Source organism: Hemicordylus capensis, chromosome 1, assembly GCF_027244095.1.
Source record: "Hemicordylus capensis ecotype Gifberg chromosome 1, rHemCap1.1.pri, whole genome shotgun sequence".
Classification (NCBI taxonomy): Eukaryota; Metazoa; Chordata; class Lepidosauria; order Squamata; family Cordylidae; genus Hemicordylus; species Hemicordylus capensis.
In genome coordinates, this window is record NC_069657.1 from 69,394,761 (window position 1) to 69,410,117 (window position 15,357).

Genomic DNA, 15,357 nt, shown 5'->3' on the forward strand with positions numbered 1-15,357 from the left:
TCCTCTAGCTCACAGTGGTTTTTGTTTCTTGTTGTTATGTTTCAGGTTGAATGAAGAGCAAATTGCTACGGTGTGTGAGTCAGTGCTGCAGGCACTTTCCTACCTGCATTCCCAAGGTGTGATTCACAGAGATATTAAGAGTGACTCCATTCTCCTGACCCTAGATGGAAGGGTAATTTTAGCAGTTTTTGTCTTCCCATAATTCTCTCTCAAACCCGCTGGGCCATACCTCCATGGTAGAACATCTTTTGCATGCAGAAAGCACCAGGTTTTATCCTTGGCATCTTCTGTTAAAGGTGGATCTCTGGCTGGGAAAGATATCTGCCTGAGATCTTGAGGAGCCATTGCTATGATACTGGATGGGACAGATGAATGGTCTAATTGTATAAGGCTGCTTCATTTGTTCATTTTTACCCCCACCCCGCATCTTATGTTTTCCTTCATTTTGTTTTGTTTTTCGCTTTGCCCCATTGCTTTCCTTTGTTTAGGTTAGCCAGTGATTTCCTTTTTCCTTTTTTCACACAGGTTAAGCTCTCTGATTTTGGCTTCTGTGCTCAAATCAGTAAGGATGTGCCAAAAAGGAAGTCCCTAGTAGGAACACCCTACTGGATGGCTCCAGAGGTTATTTCAAGGTGTCCGTACACCACTGAGGTAATTATGGTTCTTAGAGTGCAGGAGAGGCAGAATATCAATGGGGCATTACAGATGCTTTCCTTGACCTATATAGACACACCTGAGATGGTGTGCCTTGGTATCTCTGCTCTCTGCTTTTGATACATTATGATTTGTGTGAGATATATAGCGTATACACTGGAAGTCATGTTTGACTATGGAATGCAAAATATTGGATTACATGACCATCATGTATTCCAGAAGCCCTACAACTCTGCCTCACTCAAAACCTGGCATCAATATGAACTATTATTATAGCTATGAAAGAGAGTTTCATTGTTCAGATCAGGGAGTTTAAAATAGAAATATGTTCAGCCAGAGCCATAAATTCAGGAAGAATAATGTCACAGAATAAAGAATAGATAATGCAAATTTACACTGAATTTCCCCAAGGTATTGCGATAGAAAAATATGAATTGTTGCACAATTTGCCAATTTTGGATGTTTATTGATATTTGTAAGGGAGAGGGATGATAAGAGGAACAAAGTGAAGACATCCTAAAAGCATTTTACAACTTCCTTCTTGTTCTTGAGTGTTTCCCATGCTATTTTGTCCTGATTATGGGTAGGGAAACATATTTTTAAAAGAAAGCAGAGACCATCTGGGTTCTATGACCTGAATTCTTCCTTGTAAACTGAAACTGTAGCCATGCATGCTCTCCTTGAATATTTGTTCATAATTTAGACATGATTTGCTGGACAAACTGTTCTTGAAACTGGCTACAGTGTTATCTTAACCTGTATACAGAGAACTAGAGAACTGAACAAAGGACAAGCTATGAGGCATGAAACATCTGCCTCTAAATAGACCAGCATCAGGATGGGGTGAAAGCGCAGTTAAATGTGATGAGTAGTATAAATAAAATAGAAAAGAAACAATACTCTTTATTTTTAAAGTTTAAAATCTTACACCACTGTTAACATGATGATGATGATGATGATGAAGAATCTTTATTATGGTCAATGACCCATAACAGAAACAAAACAATACAACTTGTTTGACAGAATACAAAAAGGGGGGGGGGATTTTTTTTCAACCAAATCATTCTATTTACTCAAACAATTTAGATCTAATCTTGACTGCTGCTGCACAAAATTTAGTCACATTAAGTGTTATACATTCACTACAGTCTGATAACAGAAAAGAAACATACCCATCCTCAGTTTTACCAGGGATATTCAGTAAAAGAGGGGAAATCAGTTCAGAAAAATATTCTTATAAAATGAACAATACAGCAAAACATGAGTCACCATTTCTACACCTTGGCCACAAAGACAAATCCAATTGTTAATGGGAGTTTTCTTATACCTGCCCTCTACTACAGCTGATGGTAGTGCATTTAAATAGTGCAAGGGAGAAGGCTCTTCTCTAAGACTTGGTAACTAAATTAAATAAATATGAACAGGTTTTGGATAGTTTGTGTACCTTCAGTGACTGTTGCTGGTGTCTATCTGATGTTTCTTTTTAGTTTGTGAGCCCTTTGGGGACAGGGATCCATATTAATTAATTAATTAACTAACTAACTAACTAACTAACTAACTAACTAACTAACTAACTAACTAACTAACTAACTAACTATATAAACCACTTTGGAAACTTATTGAAAAGTGGTATATAAATATTTGTTGTTGTTGAGGAAGTCCCACTCTGCCGCGGCACTCAGCTTCACGCCACGCCCAAACCATGAGTGGCGGGTCATGTGGCTGAGTGATGTGGTGGGGGCAGGACTTCCTCCCCCTTCCTCCCACTTGTACATGGCTACAGAGAGGCATTTTTCTAACATCTGGAGCTGCCTTTGGCCAGTCAGCATCCCAAGTCATGCATGTTGAGTGGCTAAATTACACTCACTGTGTGTCTCCCAAACACACACTGAACTTGGAGAGATGTGGGGGGGGGTCTGGCTTAGGGGCTTGCCAGCATAGGGTGCAGAGTTAGCTGGGGTGCTCCCATTTGCCCCGTACCACCAGTTTGAATGGTGTTTAAATGAGACTCAGGTGTTCAAATGTTCTCTTGCTGCCAATTTATCTCACTCTGGAAGCAGAATAGACCTTTTAACTTCAGTTTATTTGCTACAAGTTCTTAAGTCAAGATGCCATTATTATTCTGTTTCTCCGCTGGCAAGTTCTATGAACCCTAAGGAATTCCGGGCCATTTCTACAGAATATCTACACAATGCAATTTTATGTTTCTGTAGGTTGATATCTGGTCTTTGGGAATCATGGTGATAGAGATGGTGGATGGAGAACCTCCTTATTTTAGTGACTCTCCAGTCCAAGCAATGAAGAGGCTCCGTGATAGCCCTCCTCCCAAAATAAAGAATTTTCATAAGGTCAGTATATTTACAAGGAATTCCTGCTTCTGATAAAGAACCCTAAAGTACTTTATAGCAATTATATAATGTTACAAATGTTCTATATTAAACATGTATTTGGAAAAAGCAAAAAAACTGCTATTTCACTGCTTGTACAGTACACTACTGAGAAAGTCACCTTAAGTGGCTCAGCGGGGAATGCTTGACTAACAAGCAGAAAGTTACCGGTTCAAATCCCCGCTGGTATGTTTCCCAGACTATGGGAAACACCTATATTGGGCAGCAGCAATATAGGGAGATGCTGAAAGGCATCATCTCATACTGCGCAAGAGGAGGCAATGGTAACCCCCTCCTGTATTTTACCAAAAGAAAACCACAGGGCTCTGTGGGCGCCAGGAGTGGAAATCGACTTGAAGGCACACTTTACTTACTTACACTACTGAGAGGAGCTTGGCTACCAGTCCCCATTGTATGTATGCTGCATTGTATGTACACATAATTAAACAGATTTGTGGGATATAGTACACTGTACATGCCATCTTTGGGACAGAGAACCATCCAACCTGTGTTTGCCATTTACAGTAATAATAAGCAAAATCCATATTGCCTTCTCCCTTTATGGAAATTCTTTTGATGTGGGAAATTTTGTAATTTTAAAGAACTCTGAGATCCATCTAAATGCAGCTTCTGAATCTGCTCATCTCCAAATAGGTCATAAAAGCCAAGTACAGCGGGGCTGTTGCTTTATGATAGCTGCTTCCTTGTGCCTATATATTCACCAGTTTATAAATTGCCCAGCTGAATGTCGATTATAGCTGCCGGTCCTGCAGGCTAGTGCTGACCTCTACTGGCCAGTGCAAGAATTATCTGTTACAGGCCACTTCACTCACTTAGTCATTTGCTTTTCAATCAAATCTTCTGTGGTAAAGGCTAATGGTAAATGGTTTATCGAGTCTACAAATTCCAGGTTTTGGTGGGTTTAGTTTTCACACACATCTTTGATCAAGCAGCAATAGAATACAGATTGCTGCTCCATTGTTTTAGATAATCATCCAAATCAGAGCAAGAGGTATTTGCTTTTTGATTGACATAAAACATAATATCATGCCTAGGGAACCTTAACAAGACAGTGGGGCTATTCTCACGACCAACAAAAATTGGGCTAGCAGAGGCTAGCCCGATTTTTGTTGGTCGTCAGAACCACCGGGATCTCAGCCGAGCCCGGTGATTCTGGAGCGGCTAACCTGCTCGAGAACCCCTGGCAAAAAGCAGGTTTGTGGAGCGAGCGCTCCTGCAAACCTGCTTTTTGCAATCGTGAGTAGCCGTGGCGCACCTTCGCACCACGCCTACCCATGAGTAGACCCCCGGCCTGGAGGCTTAAAAGCAGCCTCCCGGCTCGGGGGTCTCCCCAGTATGCCCTGTGCGCTCGCATAGGGCATACTGGGGCTTGCGGGGGCCACGCGGCCCCCGCTCCCCCCACCCCCCGCTGGCTCCGTCTTGGAGCTGGTCATCGTGTGGGCGGCCGCCCAGGGCTCCCTGTCCACTCGTGAGCGGGGAGAGCGGGCTTAGCCCGCTCTTCCCGCTCACCAGACAAAACCGGGTCTCATTTTCTCCACACTATTACGCAAGTGTGGAATTGTTACAACTAAAGCCTTGAGACCCCTGCTAACTGGGCAGAGAGGCACCTTTCAAATGTGGAGATTCTCTTTGTTTTGCAGGGGAGGGGAGTAACTGGCCCTATCCAACCCCCCCCCGCCCCTCCGCACAGTACCTCCAGTAACTGTTGCTGGTGTCTGTCTAATGTGTCTTTTTCGCTTGTGAGCCCTTTGGGGACAGGGAGCCATCTTATTTATTATTTCTCTATGTAAACCGCTTTGGAAACTTTTGTTGAAAAGCGGTATATAAGTAGTAGTAGTAGTTGTTGTTAATACTATGAATAAGTCTTGTAAGAAAAACTTCTTCAAATTTATTGTATAGACATTTAAAAACAAAACCAGCTTCAAAGGGAGCTGGTCTTGTGGTAGCAAGCATGACTTGTCCCCTTAGCTAAGCAGGGTCTGCCCTTGTTGCATATGAAAGGGAGTCTAGAAGTGTGAGCACTGTAAGGTATTCCCCTCAGGGGATGGAGCCGCTGCTCTGGGAAGAGCATCTAGGTTCCAAGTTCCCTCCCTGGCAACATCTCCAAGATAGGGTGAGAGAGATTCCTGCCTGCAACCTTGGAGAAGCCGCTGCCAGTCTGTCAAGACAATACTGAGCTAGATAGACCAATGGTCTGATTCAGTATATGGCAGCTTCCTATGTTCCTAACATAGGAGTTCTCAAGCTTGGGTCTCAGACGCTCCTGTACTACAACTCCCATCAGCACCACTGGAAATAATGGCCATTGCATTGTGCAACTGTTGTGCAACTTTAATTTGGAGTGGAACAGTCCAGTTTTTACATGCGGCAGTGCAGGTTGTGCTCCAGCCACTCACATTTGACTGCGCAATATTTGGGCCATCAGGTTTGACTTGTAATTCAGAATAAAAACCAAAGAAAAGGAAACTGTGCTTTCATTACCACAGTCACTTACTCTCTAGGTTCTGATTCATGGCACCTAGTAAAGTTGTAAAGTAAAGGTGGGCCGTCAAGATTGTCTTTGATAGAATACAGGAGGGGTTTACCGTCGCCTCCTCCCGTGCAGTATGAGATGATGCCTTTCAGCATCTTCCTATATCACTTCTGCCCGATATAGGTGTTTCCCATAGTCTGGGAGGACATAACAGTGTATTAAAGAACATCAAGAAAAACTGCTGGGAGAATTCATTCAGAGATCTGGGTTGTGGTGTCACCAACATGTGGATGACACCCTGCACTTCCTCTCATATCCATCATAATCTTTGGGAGGCAGTGGAAGCCCTGAATAGCTGCCAGAGGCAATATTGATCTGGATGAAAGCAAACAAAATGAAACTTAATTCAGCCAAGATGGAGATGGCTGGGAATTCTGTTAATCTGGATGGAGGATGACATTTACTATTCAGTGGTGGTGTACTCTCTCTGAAGGTACAAGTTCGCAGCTAGGGGTTGATCTGTCCCTGGTTGACAAGTGAAAGCAGTGGCCAGGAGCATTTTTATCAGGTTCAGCTGATTCACCAAATGCAGCTCTATCTAGAGAGATTGAACCCACTACAATCCACTCTATGTAGGATTGCCCTAGAAAATAGTCTGGAAACTGCAACTGGTACAAAATGTATCTATGGGACTGCTGACAGTCCTGAGTTGTTATTAACTTCTCACCTGTTTTGAGCCAATTGCATTGCTTGCCAGTATATTCCCAGGCCCAATTCAAGGTGCCTGGTTCTTTCGTTTTTAAAGCCCTATATGGTCTGGGATCACATTACCTTAAGGAGTGCCTTTATCCATGTTTTCAATGTGAACAGCTTTCAGTAAAGTTTTCTTTAGAAAAGCAGTCTAGAATTTTTAAAAAAATATAAATCTACAGAGGAGGTTTCCTTGTATGAATGCTATATATTATGTCTGAGTGCATTCATAAGCAGAATATATGCACTTTGGGGAACTTCCTGTGATGATGAGCCTTGAAATGTCTTAACCCAACTGGTTCTGTTTCAACAGACGTCTCCAGTTTTAAGAGACTTCTTGGAACGGATGTTAACACGAGACCCCTTAGAGCGAGCAACAGCCCAAGAACTCCTGGATCATCCCTTTTTGCTCCAGAGTGGACTTCCAGAGTGCCTGGCGCCCCTTATTCAGCAGTATAGGAAACACACCTCCACTTGCTGACCCTAAACTGAAGGCGTTCCCAGTATCTTAGTATTTAAATGCAATCTTTCTCTTGGAAATACTAACTGGATTAGGACAGGATCAAGGGCAGCCTAGCCCTGTGAAGACTATGTGAAACTTGACAGTGTTCTTCTGAAGATGTGAATGTGAGGGAATTTTCATCATCCTTAGCTGCTTTTTAATGTTTACTTTTTGCTGAAGACAATCAAAAACTGGATTCCTACAAATCACAACAGTAATTATTATATTGTGAAATTTCTGGATTGCTCACGTTTCACTCAGACACATGGCATTTGTAAGATGACTCTTGCAAGTTGGGTTGTATATATCTGCAAGCTTCCAGAGATGTTAAGTACAACCTACTGAACTGAAACAATGTTCCTCAGAAGCAGAATTATGAATGATCTTTGTTCTTTAATATTGACTGTAAGGCACACATCCTCACTCTTACCCTGACATCTCACTTGAGAGTATTTAGCTCTGTTACATAAGGATCTTTTAACCATTTCCTTTCAAATAGTTTCCCCGTTGCTTTTGTTTCTTCCCACAAGAATGAATAATGTTGGACCTATGGTTTTTTCAAAAGTTTAAGAATGGTCTGTCATTTCACAACTGCAAACATCTGGAGAGCGGCACTCCATGACAGACACGTCTCCAGAAACACTAAAACCTTAAGCTTGAAACTTCATGGTATGGGATCACAGTGCCTTCTCTAGCAATGACTGAAATGGAAGGCAGTACAAGGATTGTCCAAATAAGAATATTGGTTTGCTAGTTATCAGGGCTGCTCGAAGTACACGGGACTTGTCAAGGAACACTGCTCTGAGGCAGCTATAGGGTGGTGTTTTATACCAGCTTTGAATTCTGTAGCAAGGTAAATGAAATGTTGAAGCTCTCCTGTTTATTCCATTGAAAGGTGTTTGTTTTGCTGATGAGAATGTTTAGTCTCTACCTCCCATGTTTCTAAGAGCAGGGGAAATGCATGGAACAGAGTTTTGTATGTGCTCATGAATCTATACACTCCTGGATGTAGGTGGGCCACTTTTAATATTCTTTTCTAAAGTCAATGCAGAAATTTTGTATGACACGTCTTATCAGTGTAAGGTCAAGGTCACTGGACACTTAGTTTAGGTTGTTATTATGTGCATTATGATGTGGAGAGTGATGGTGACATATCTGACATTCAGTCTTGTGAAACAGATGTTTGCATTTGAACTACAAGGGGTTGTAGAAAAGTGGGAGGGGGATTTGGAGAGGGTCAAGTTTCACTTCTACTGCCTCAGAACTGCGACAACAGTTAAAAAAAAAAACTTGAAATGCTGGGGACCTTTCTGTTGTAAAATATTTCTGTGTATTCCAAGATTCTGTGTAAAAAAGAAAAAAAGGGAAGGTTTCTTTTTTTAATGTCTAATGATCTGAAACGTTTCTTTTTTGTGTGAGTTGTTTGCATTTGTTGTTTTAAATTAAAATGACTTTTTGATTCTTCATAAACCCATTGAAATGCTGAGGTGTTTTAAAAATGTGGTTTTGAACTGCTCCACATTGCTCACTAGTGACTTCTTGCCAAAATTTCAGACCTGAGAGAGGAGAACCTCAGGAACAGAAGCCAAGTGGGCTCAACATAGTTCCAGCAGATAATTACTAAAAAGGTATTGGTGGGGATAAGGGGCATAGGGAGCTTGGCCCTGGCCGGAGGACAAAGGATCTGCATCTGACATCGGAGGCAAGGGGGTGGGGCCAATGCTGAGGACGGGGCCCGGCAGAGCTTTCCTTCCCCCGTGAGGCCTTCTCGAGGAGGTAGGGAAAGGAGCTCCCAGTCAGCGATTCCACAAACCACTGACTGGGGAAGGGAAGTCTGTTGGGTCTAAAGGGCCTGTCTTTGGCATGAGCCTCGCCCCTGTGCATCTGACATCAGAGGCGGGAGATGGGGCCAATGGCCAGGAGAGGGTCTGTTCGGACCCTCTCACATTCCTCCCCAGTCATCATTTCATTGAAACACTGATTGGCTGGGCTCCCCTCCGCCCGCCCCCAGCACAGACAGTGAAACACGGGCTAGTGAGGAGAGAGGCGTGCTTTGTGTTCCCAGCCAGCAAGTTCTTTGTGCACCGGGTGGGTGCGGGAGGGGGTGCCCTGGGTGAGGGTGTGCCTTGGCAGCCCCACACAAACTCTGGTGGCTGGGGGACAATCATCCCCCCTTGCTCCAGGGTGCCTATGCCCCTGATGGGGATGAAGCCCTTCTGACTCGGTGCCCTAGCAGCAATGGGTGTAGTTGCTTATAAATAAATGCCATTGACATCCATGGAATACAAGTTAACTGTAGAATCATTCAGTTGTTTTCAAAGGGATTTGGTCACAATGAATTTTCTGGATTGTGCCAATAAATAATTTGTGGACACACAAACATTAAAAAAGAAAAAACTGAAACATCCCTAGGAACCCAGCTTCTACCAGAAGTATCAAATGCCATATTGTTGGCCATCTTATGAAGGTCAACAAGGCCTGTGACTTCATGAAAACAAAAAGACACCCCTGCAATGGGCACCCTCAATGGGTGGTAAATTGCAACGGAATCCCTAAGATGAAAATGGAAAATTTCTAAGGAGACACCAGCTGATCTTGTTCCCATGGAAGTGGACAAGGAAAGTTGCTTACTTCAGTGGGGTCATTTGAAGCTAGTTTCAATTTGACATATTTTTAACAAAGGAAGAGTTATACAATGAGTAAGAAAGGCACAAGATGCAATCTGTTTTTATTGCATGTTGTAGAGAATGGTGTTGGGAAGCCAAGAAAGAACAGAATTAATCACATTTGAATGACAGTTTCTGAACTTATCTGTTGACAATGCAAGTCCAAATTACAACAGGAGAAATTACAACAATGAATGTGAATATGTGAGACCATTATGGCAGATGGTGGTTCTGACACTGCATGATTGCTTTATAACATATTTTTGCAGTGCACCTCTTTATGGCCTAGATTAGAACAAAGCACCATAATGTGTGTCTCAAAACCCCAATGCTAACTAGTCAGCCAATGCTTCCCAAAACTAAAGTGATGAAATTTTGGATTTTGTGGATCAAGCACTGTTGGATCAAGCACAATTTTGGATCAAGCACTGTTCGGCCATGGACAAGGGTGTAGTGGAGAGGGGATGAGCAGGGTCAGAACGCCAGTACTTCTCGGCTTCTGTGGCTGTTGCATGGGCATGGCCATTGGGCCTGTCATGGAAAGCGCCTGCACTTCTGAATTTGCACTTATATCACTGGCCATGGACTAATCCAGTTTCCACTAACACAGCCTCAGATCCCCATCTATACTAATCTAATTTCCAAAGATGCTGTAAGGGAAAATATATATAAAATTATCAAGCACTTGGTCCATTCATAATGCTAGCTAATGGGAATTTTTCTAAATGTGCTTTTCAAAGACACTGCCTTCATGTTCTCAGATTTAATTCTGAAAGCAGGAGGACTAGAATTTCCTAATTAAAAACTAATATTTTCAGAACTGTAATAGGAATTTTGGATTTTAACACACACAGCCCTCTAACATCTTCCCAGGGGGAAAAAGGCTAGGAGTTGCTCTTTCCTGAGCTGCTTTCTTACTTAGCTTTGTATATTTCAGAGTAAAACTAGATATGACATGAGAGATCTGTAATCAGATCTCCCAGTGTCTTTTTAATTGGTTAAATGCAGCAATGGGAGAGAGTGTGCGTGCAGGGGCGTATCTAGGGTGGGGCAGGCAGGGCACGTGCCCCGGGCGCTACTTGAAGGGGGGTGCCATTTCTTAATATTAAAAATTTTTTTTAAATGGCCGCCAAAAACAAAATGGCCACCACGGATGCTCAAATGGCCTCTGTGAGGCCCTAGGCCATGCCAGGCCTCGCAGAGGCCATTTGAGCATTGTGGTGGCCATTTTGTTTTCAGCGGCCATTTTAAATATATATATATATATTTTAAAATAGCCACCACACGTGCTCAAATGGTCCCTGCAAGGCCCTAGGCCTCGCCAGGCCTCACAGAGGCCATTTGAGCATGCGTTGCAGCCTCCAAAATGGCCACCACGCCAATCTTTGCAGGCCCGAATAGGCCTGAAAATCAGCCCGGCATGAGCTGTGGCGGTGAATTAAGAAGCCAGCAAGGGGAGGGGGAATGGTGAGTTTGTCTGAATCAGTGTGAAATCCTTGTATTAAGGCTCACTGGGAGTTTCAGAAAGACAGTTAAAATGAGAGAAAGAGAGCAAGAAATACTAGAATATATTCCAAGCAGTGACACAGTTTACTCTGGCTATCCTTTAATTATTTTCAGAGTATCTGGGAAAAGTCAAATTCTCCATTTATTTTTAAAACTTATGTAATAGCACAGGCACTTCTGTTTAGTTTTCCAAGCACACCTCCACATAGTATATGGGTATTTCCTGAGCCCCAGCATACTGAAATTTGTCGTTTTCCAGCATATTTTGGTCTGGCTACGTCCACTGCTAAATAGTTTTTGAAATAGTAAAAGATGAACGAGCTTGACTTGTATTTTTCAGGTGATATTATGGTAAAATTATCTGAAAGATGGGTGTCAGATGTTTGGACAGGGGGAGCAAGTTCAGTGCTTGCCCTAGGCGCTATTTTCCCTAGATACGCCTCTGTGTGCGTGTGTGGGGTGGGATGGGGATTGGACCCAGAGTGCACTTTTAGGAGTGTTTAGTCCCCCCAATTTGTGCCTTTCCCTGGCATAAATCCTCCACAATGGATAATTATTGTGAAGAGACAGGTAGTCCCCCCACCACCACCCATGACTAATAGCTGCTTGGAAGGGATGACTTAAATCCGGGATAGAGCATGGGAAGATTTAAGTCACCCCTTCCAAGCTGCTATTAGTCATGTGGGGGTGTGGGGGGATCTACCTGTCCCTTCTCATTTCCTCCTTGCAGCTATTTTTAATTACACCAAATAAAATGTCAGGTGACTGGAATAGATATCTCCCACACAACACCTAGTCTGGCCTTCTCCAGACATTTCTGGGTTCATAAACATGGTAAGGTAAGTAATTGCACAAAACCTGAAAAATAAGTGGCGGGGGGGGGATCCCCCAAACAGTGATACAACTGAGAAATCGAATTCCTACTCACCAGCATGGGGTGCAATATGTAAATGATAGCCACTGGAAGAGTCTGTCACATTATGTCTCATTCTGAGAGCAGTCTTGTATCTGGATCTATATTTGCGTCAAAAAATATTCCACTGAAAACAGTGGCTGACATCTTGAATAATGAAGCACCAGTGCAGCAAGAGAAGCACCATGCTTCTGAGAAGTTCAACTAACTCAGGTATACTGTTGGCTCAGTGGTGGGGACAAATTTCAATTACCTCCCCTTCCCTCAGAAAACACCCTGTGCCCCCTGAAAATATGTCCCTGAGGGTTGCATGACTACTCGGGGACCTATTTTTTGGATGGCAAGAGGGATTCTGAGGGAATGGGAGGTAACTGAAATTACACTTACACACAGACACCGGTGATGCATTAGTCTGGAATTCTTCACACTAGTACCAATGCGACACTAGAACTTCTCCCTTGCACTAGTGCTTTGTTAGTCAGAATGTTAGCCACAGAAACTAATTTCCTAGACCTAACTCATTTTCCTAGGAGTTACACATTAAAGATCAATGTTATACCTTGTCTGTATGTACAATTCAAAGTCTGTTTACACAGATGATTCCACTTAGGTCAACGGACTGACACAGGTCCCTGCAGCACCTTCTAAGAATCAAAATACACAGCTCTGAATATGTACCAGTCTAGACACTATATAGACTCTCTTGTTTCTTTATCAGAATGACTGATGCCTATGGAAAATTTGCATATATTAAATGAAAAAATTGCATTCTCTGAAGATGCAAAATTCATTTTGCAAAGATGCCCTTACACAAGGGACATTCTTTTTTTCACAGGAAGGGACAAAGTTGCTAATGATGCTCATATCACTTCATACTCATTTCTATTTTAGCTTTTCCTTATATATCATATAGTGATGATACACCAGAGGTAAACTTTTTCATTCAAGGGCTTACAATATGTGAGTACAGCAGGTGATACATCTTGCTCTGATGGTTCCCCAACTTGGGGGGATTTTCTACTTCCATTTTGCAAGGACTGCCAAGCAAAATACAGACAAGATTATTGTTGAGATGGCCAAGGGGAGCTCTATCTACAATTCTTTGGACCAATCAATGGACTTTGCTTAATGTTTATATGATAATAAGCATGACTCAACGAAATGTCCACTGATTTCAAAGGGAGAGGCTTGTGTCCTTGCGTCTCTTTCTGAAATGATCTAGAGAAGAGCTTATATTCGGCTGGACCTACAATCCTATGACACAAACACACAATCATAGCACTCTCTCCCTCATCTCCATTTCCTCAATGTAGAAACAAATACACCTACGACTGCATTTCCCCGATGCCACTGAATAGCATACAGTCTTCAAGAGGAGGACCTCGGCTGGGGCTCCTAATCCGCCTGCGAGGAAAGATGCAACTGCCAAAGTCTGGGGAGATCATGGTCACACAGACGAAGGCGGCAAAGAGAGGCCGAGCGCCCACGAAATTCCACAAAAGGATACGGAAGCAGCCGGAGAGGCGAAGGGGGACTGGACCAGGCACAGCAGGTGAGGAGGACGAGCCGAGAGATGCGCTGCGGCGGCGGCGCCTTCTCTGGGAAGAGCGTGGATTTCAGCCGGCCCCGCCCAGCAGGCTCTGGCAGTCGGGAGCCGTGGACCTGCGGATCAGCGGGCGGCCCCTCAACGTGGTCCCCCCTCTTCCCGCGTCGCAGCCGGCCCTGGCGGCGGGAGCCGCGTCCCGCTGGAGCCGCTCCTGCGCGGGCTGCTTCTCCTCCTCCTCCTCCCGCCAGCGCCCTCGCCCGCCGTCCACGTGGAAGGAGGGAGAGGGGATCGGATCGTCAGCACTAGCCGGGTGGTCACTGCGAGCTGGCGGCGACGGCTCCGGGAGGTTGAGGATCAAGGCGCCGGCGGCTCGCAGCGCCCGCACGCACTGGCCGTGGCCCCCGCTGGCGGCCAGCTGCAGCGCGGTGCGCCCTGCGCGGTCGGCGCGCTCCAAGCACAGCTGGCCGAGGCGGCGGAAGACGCGCAGCAGCCACTCGACCACGGCCGTCCGGCCCGCAGACGCCGCGTACATGAGCGGGCTCCAGCCTCGCGCGTCCACCGCGTCCGGGTCGGCGCCGTACTGCACGAGCAGCTGGGTGACCTCCAGGTGGCCGCGCTCGCAGGCCAGGCTCAGGGCGCTGCGCCCGGCGTCGTCGCGCAGGTTGACGGCGGCGCGGCGCTCCAGCAGCAGCCGCGCGAAGGCCAGGCGCCACGCCGGGTCCTTGAGCAGCGCGGCGTACATGAGCGGCGTGCGGCCCCGCTCCGCCCGGCAGTCCACGATGGAGCCGTCCAGCGCGTCTAGCACGAAGCGCGCCAGGTGCAGCCGCCCCGCGCTCATCGCCTCCAGGAAAGTCCGCGTGGACGCCCCCGGGCCCAGATCCCGCGGCTTCAGCATGGCCTGGTCCCAGTGGCTCGGCGCCCGGTGGCGACTCGAGTCGGCGACTCCCCAGAGCCGCTTTATAACCTCGCCTCAAGTCTCCATGGCGATCGCTGCTCCGAGAGAGAGAGAGATCCACGAGAGACACCTGCGCTCCCCGGTCTACACTGCGGAGGGTGGCGGGCCGTGGCGTGGGATCATCGGAGGGGTTCCTCCTCCTCCTCCTCCTCCTCCAGTGAAGTCCAGAAACTCCCCTCCCACCAGGTGATAGCTCTGGAATGAGATAGATAAAGCAGCTCCTTAGTACCCCCATCTCCCCTGGCTCAGCCATCTTGTTGTGAGGCTGTGTGGTCCGGAGAGATTGCACCTGCTGCACATCATTTCACACCACTGACTTGTGTGTGGGTGAAGAAGAGCTTGAGCTATATGCCCATTGGACTGTATTGCATTTGAGATGATGTGAGGGTGGTGGTTGTGGTTGTGGCTGGGGCTCAGGCTATGATGGCTGCCAATGTCACATACACAGATAATCAAGGACTGTACAGCCATTATCCCAAGGATGCAGGGGGAGGGGGACCCAGCATATGAATTCCCCCTCTTCATTTTACTGAACTCCCTGCCACACTTAATAATCTGTCTCTCCCTGCCCCCTCTACCAAAGTGTCTTTCCTTGGATCCCTGCAGCCAATCCTGTACCCAGTACAGTGAACCATAGGACACCTATGTGTTTTCCTCAAAAAACGCATGGCTTTCTACTCCAAAGAGCAGTTTGGTTTTAGAATAGGTAAGTGATGGGCAGTAGGATGTATTGCTAGGGAACAGTAACTGATGCCATGAAGTAGAAGCAGCATGGAGAAAGTGGAGAGAGAGAGATTATTTTCCCTCTTACACAACACTAGAACCAGGGGTCACTCCATGAAATTGATTGCCAGGAGGTCTAGGACCAACAAACAGAAGTACTTTTTCACACAACACGTGATCCACTTGTGGAACTCTCTGCCACAGGATGTGGTGACAGCCAACAACCTGGATGGCTTTAAGAGGGGTTTGGATGACTTCATG

At 45.4% G+C, this 15,357-nt stretch overlaps 2 protein-coding genes across 6 annotated transcripts in view; one reads left to right on the plus strand and one right to left on the minus strand.

The window, feature by feature from the left end:
- Positions 1–8,257, plus strand: part of PAK6 (p21 (RAC1) activated kinase 6) — a 73,897-nt gene extending 65,640 nt beyond the window's left edge. For all 5 annotated transcript variants that reach the window (XM_053285547.1, XM_053285550.1, XM_053285551.1 and 2 more), the window contains 4 exons: positions 46–172; positions 526–651; positions 2,868–3,002; positions 6,599–8,257. In XM_053285547.1, the coding sequence (XP_053141522.1) occupies positions 46–172; positions 526–651; positions 2,868–3,002; positions 6,599–6,766 (556 nt within the window). In that variant the 3' untranslated portion in view covers positions 6,767–8,257. The remainder of the gene's footprint in view (positions 1–45; positions 173–525; positions 652–2,867; positions 3,003–6,598) is intronic.
- Positions 8,258–9,487: 1,230 nt separating this feature from the next.
- Positions 9,488–14,673, minus strand: ANKRD63 (ankyrin repeat domain 63). The gene is made up of 2 exons (XM_053283117.1): positions 12,254–14,673; positions 9,488–12,125 (listed from the first exon to the last, which is right to left on the minus strand). Exon 1 carries the CDS (start codon positions 14,311–14,313, stop codon positions 13,489–13,491), a length of 825 nt encoding a protein of 274 aa, XP_053139092.1. The 5' UTR covers positions 14,314–14,673; the 3' UTR covers positions 9,488–12,125; positions 12,254–13,488.
- Positions 14,674–15,357: the final 684 nt, after the last annotated feature.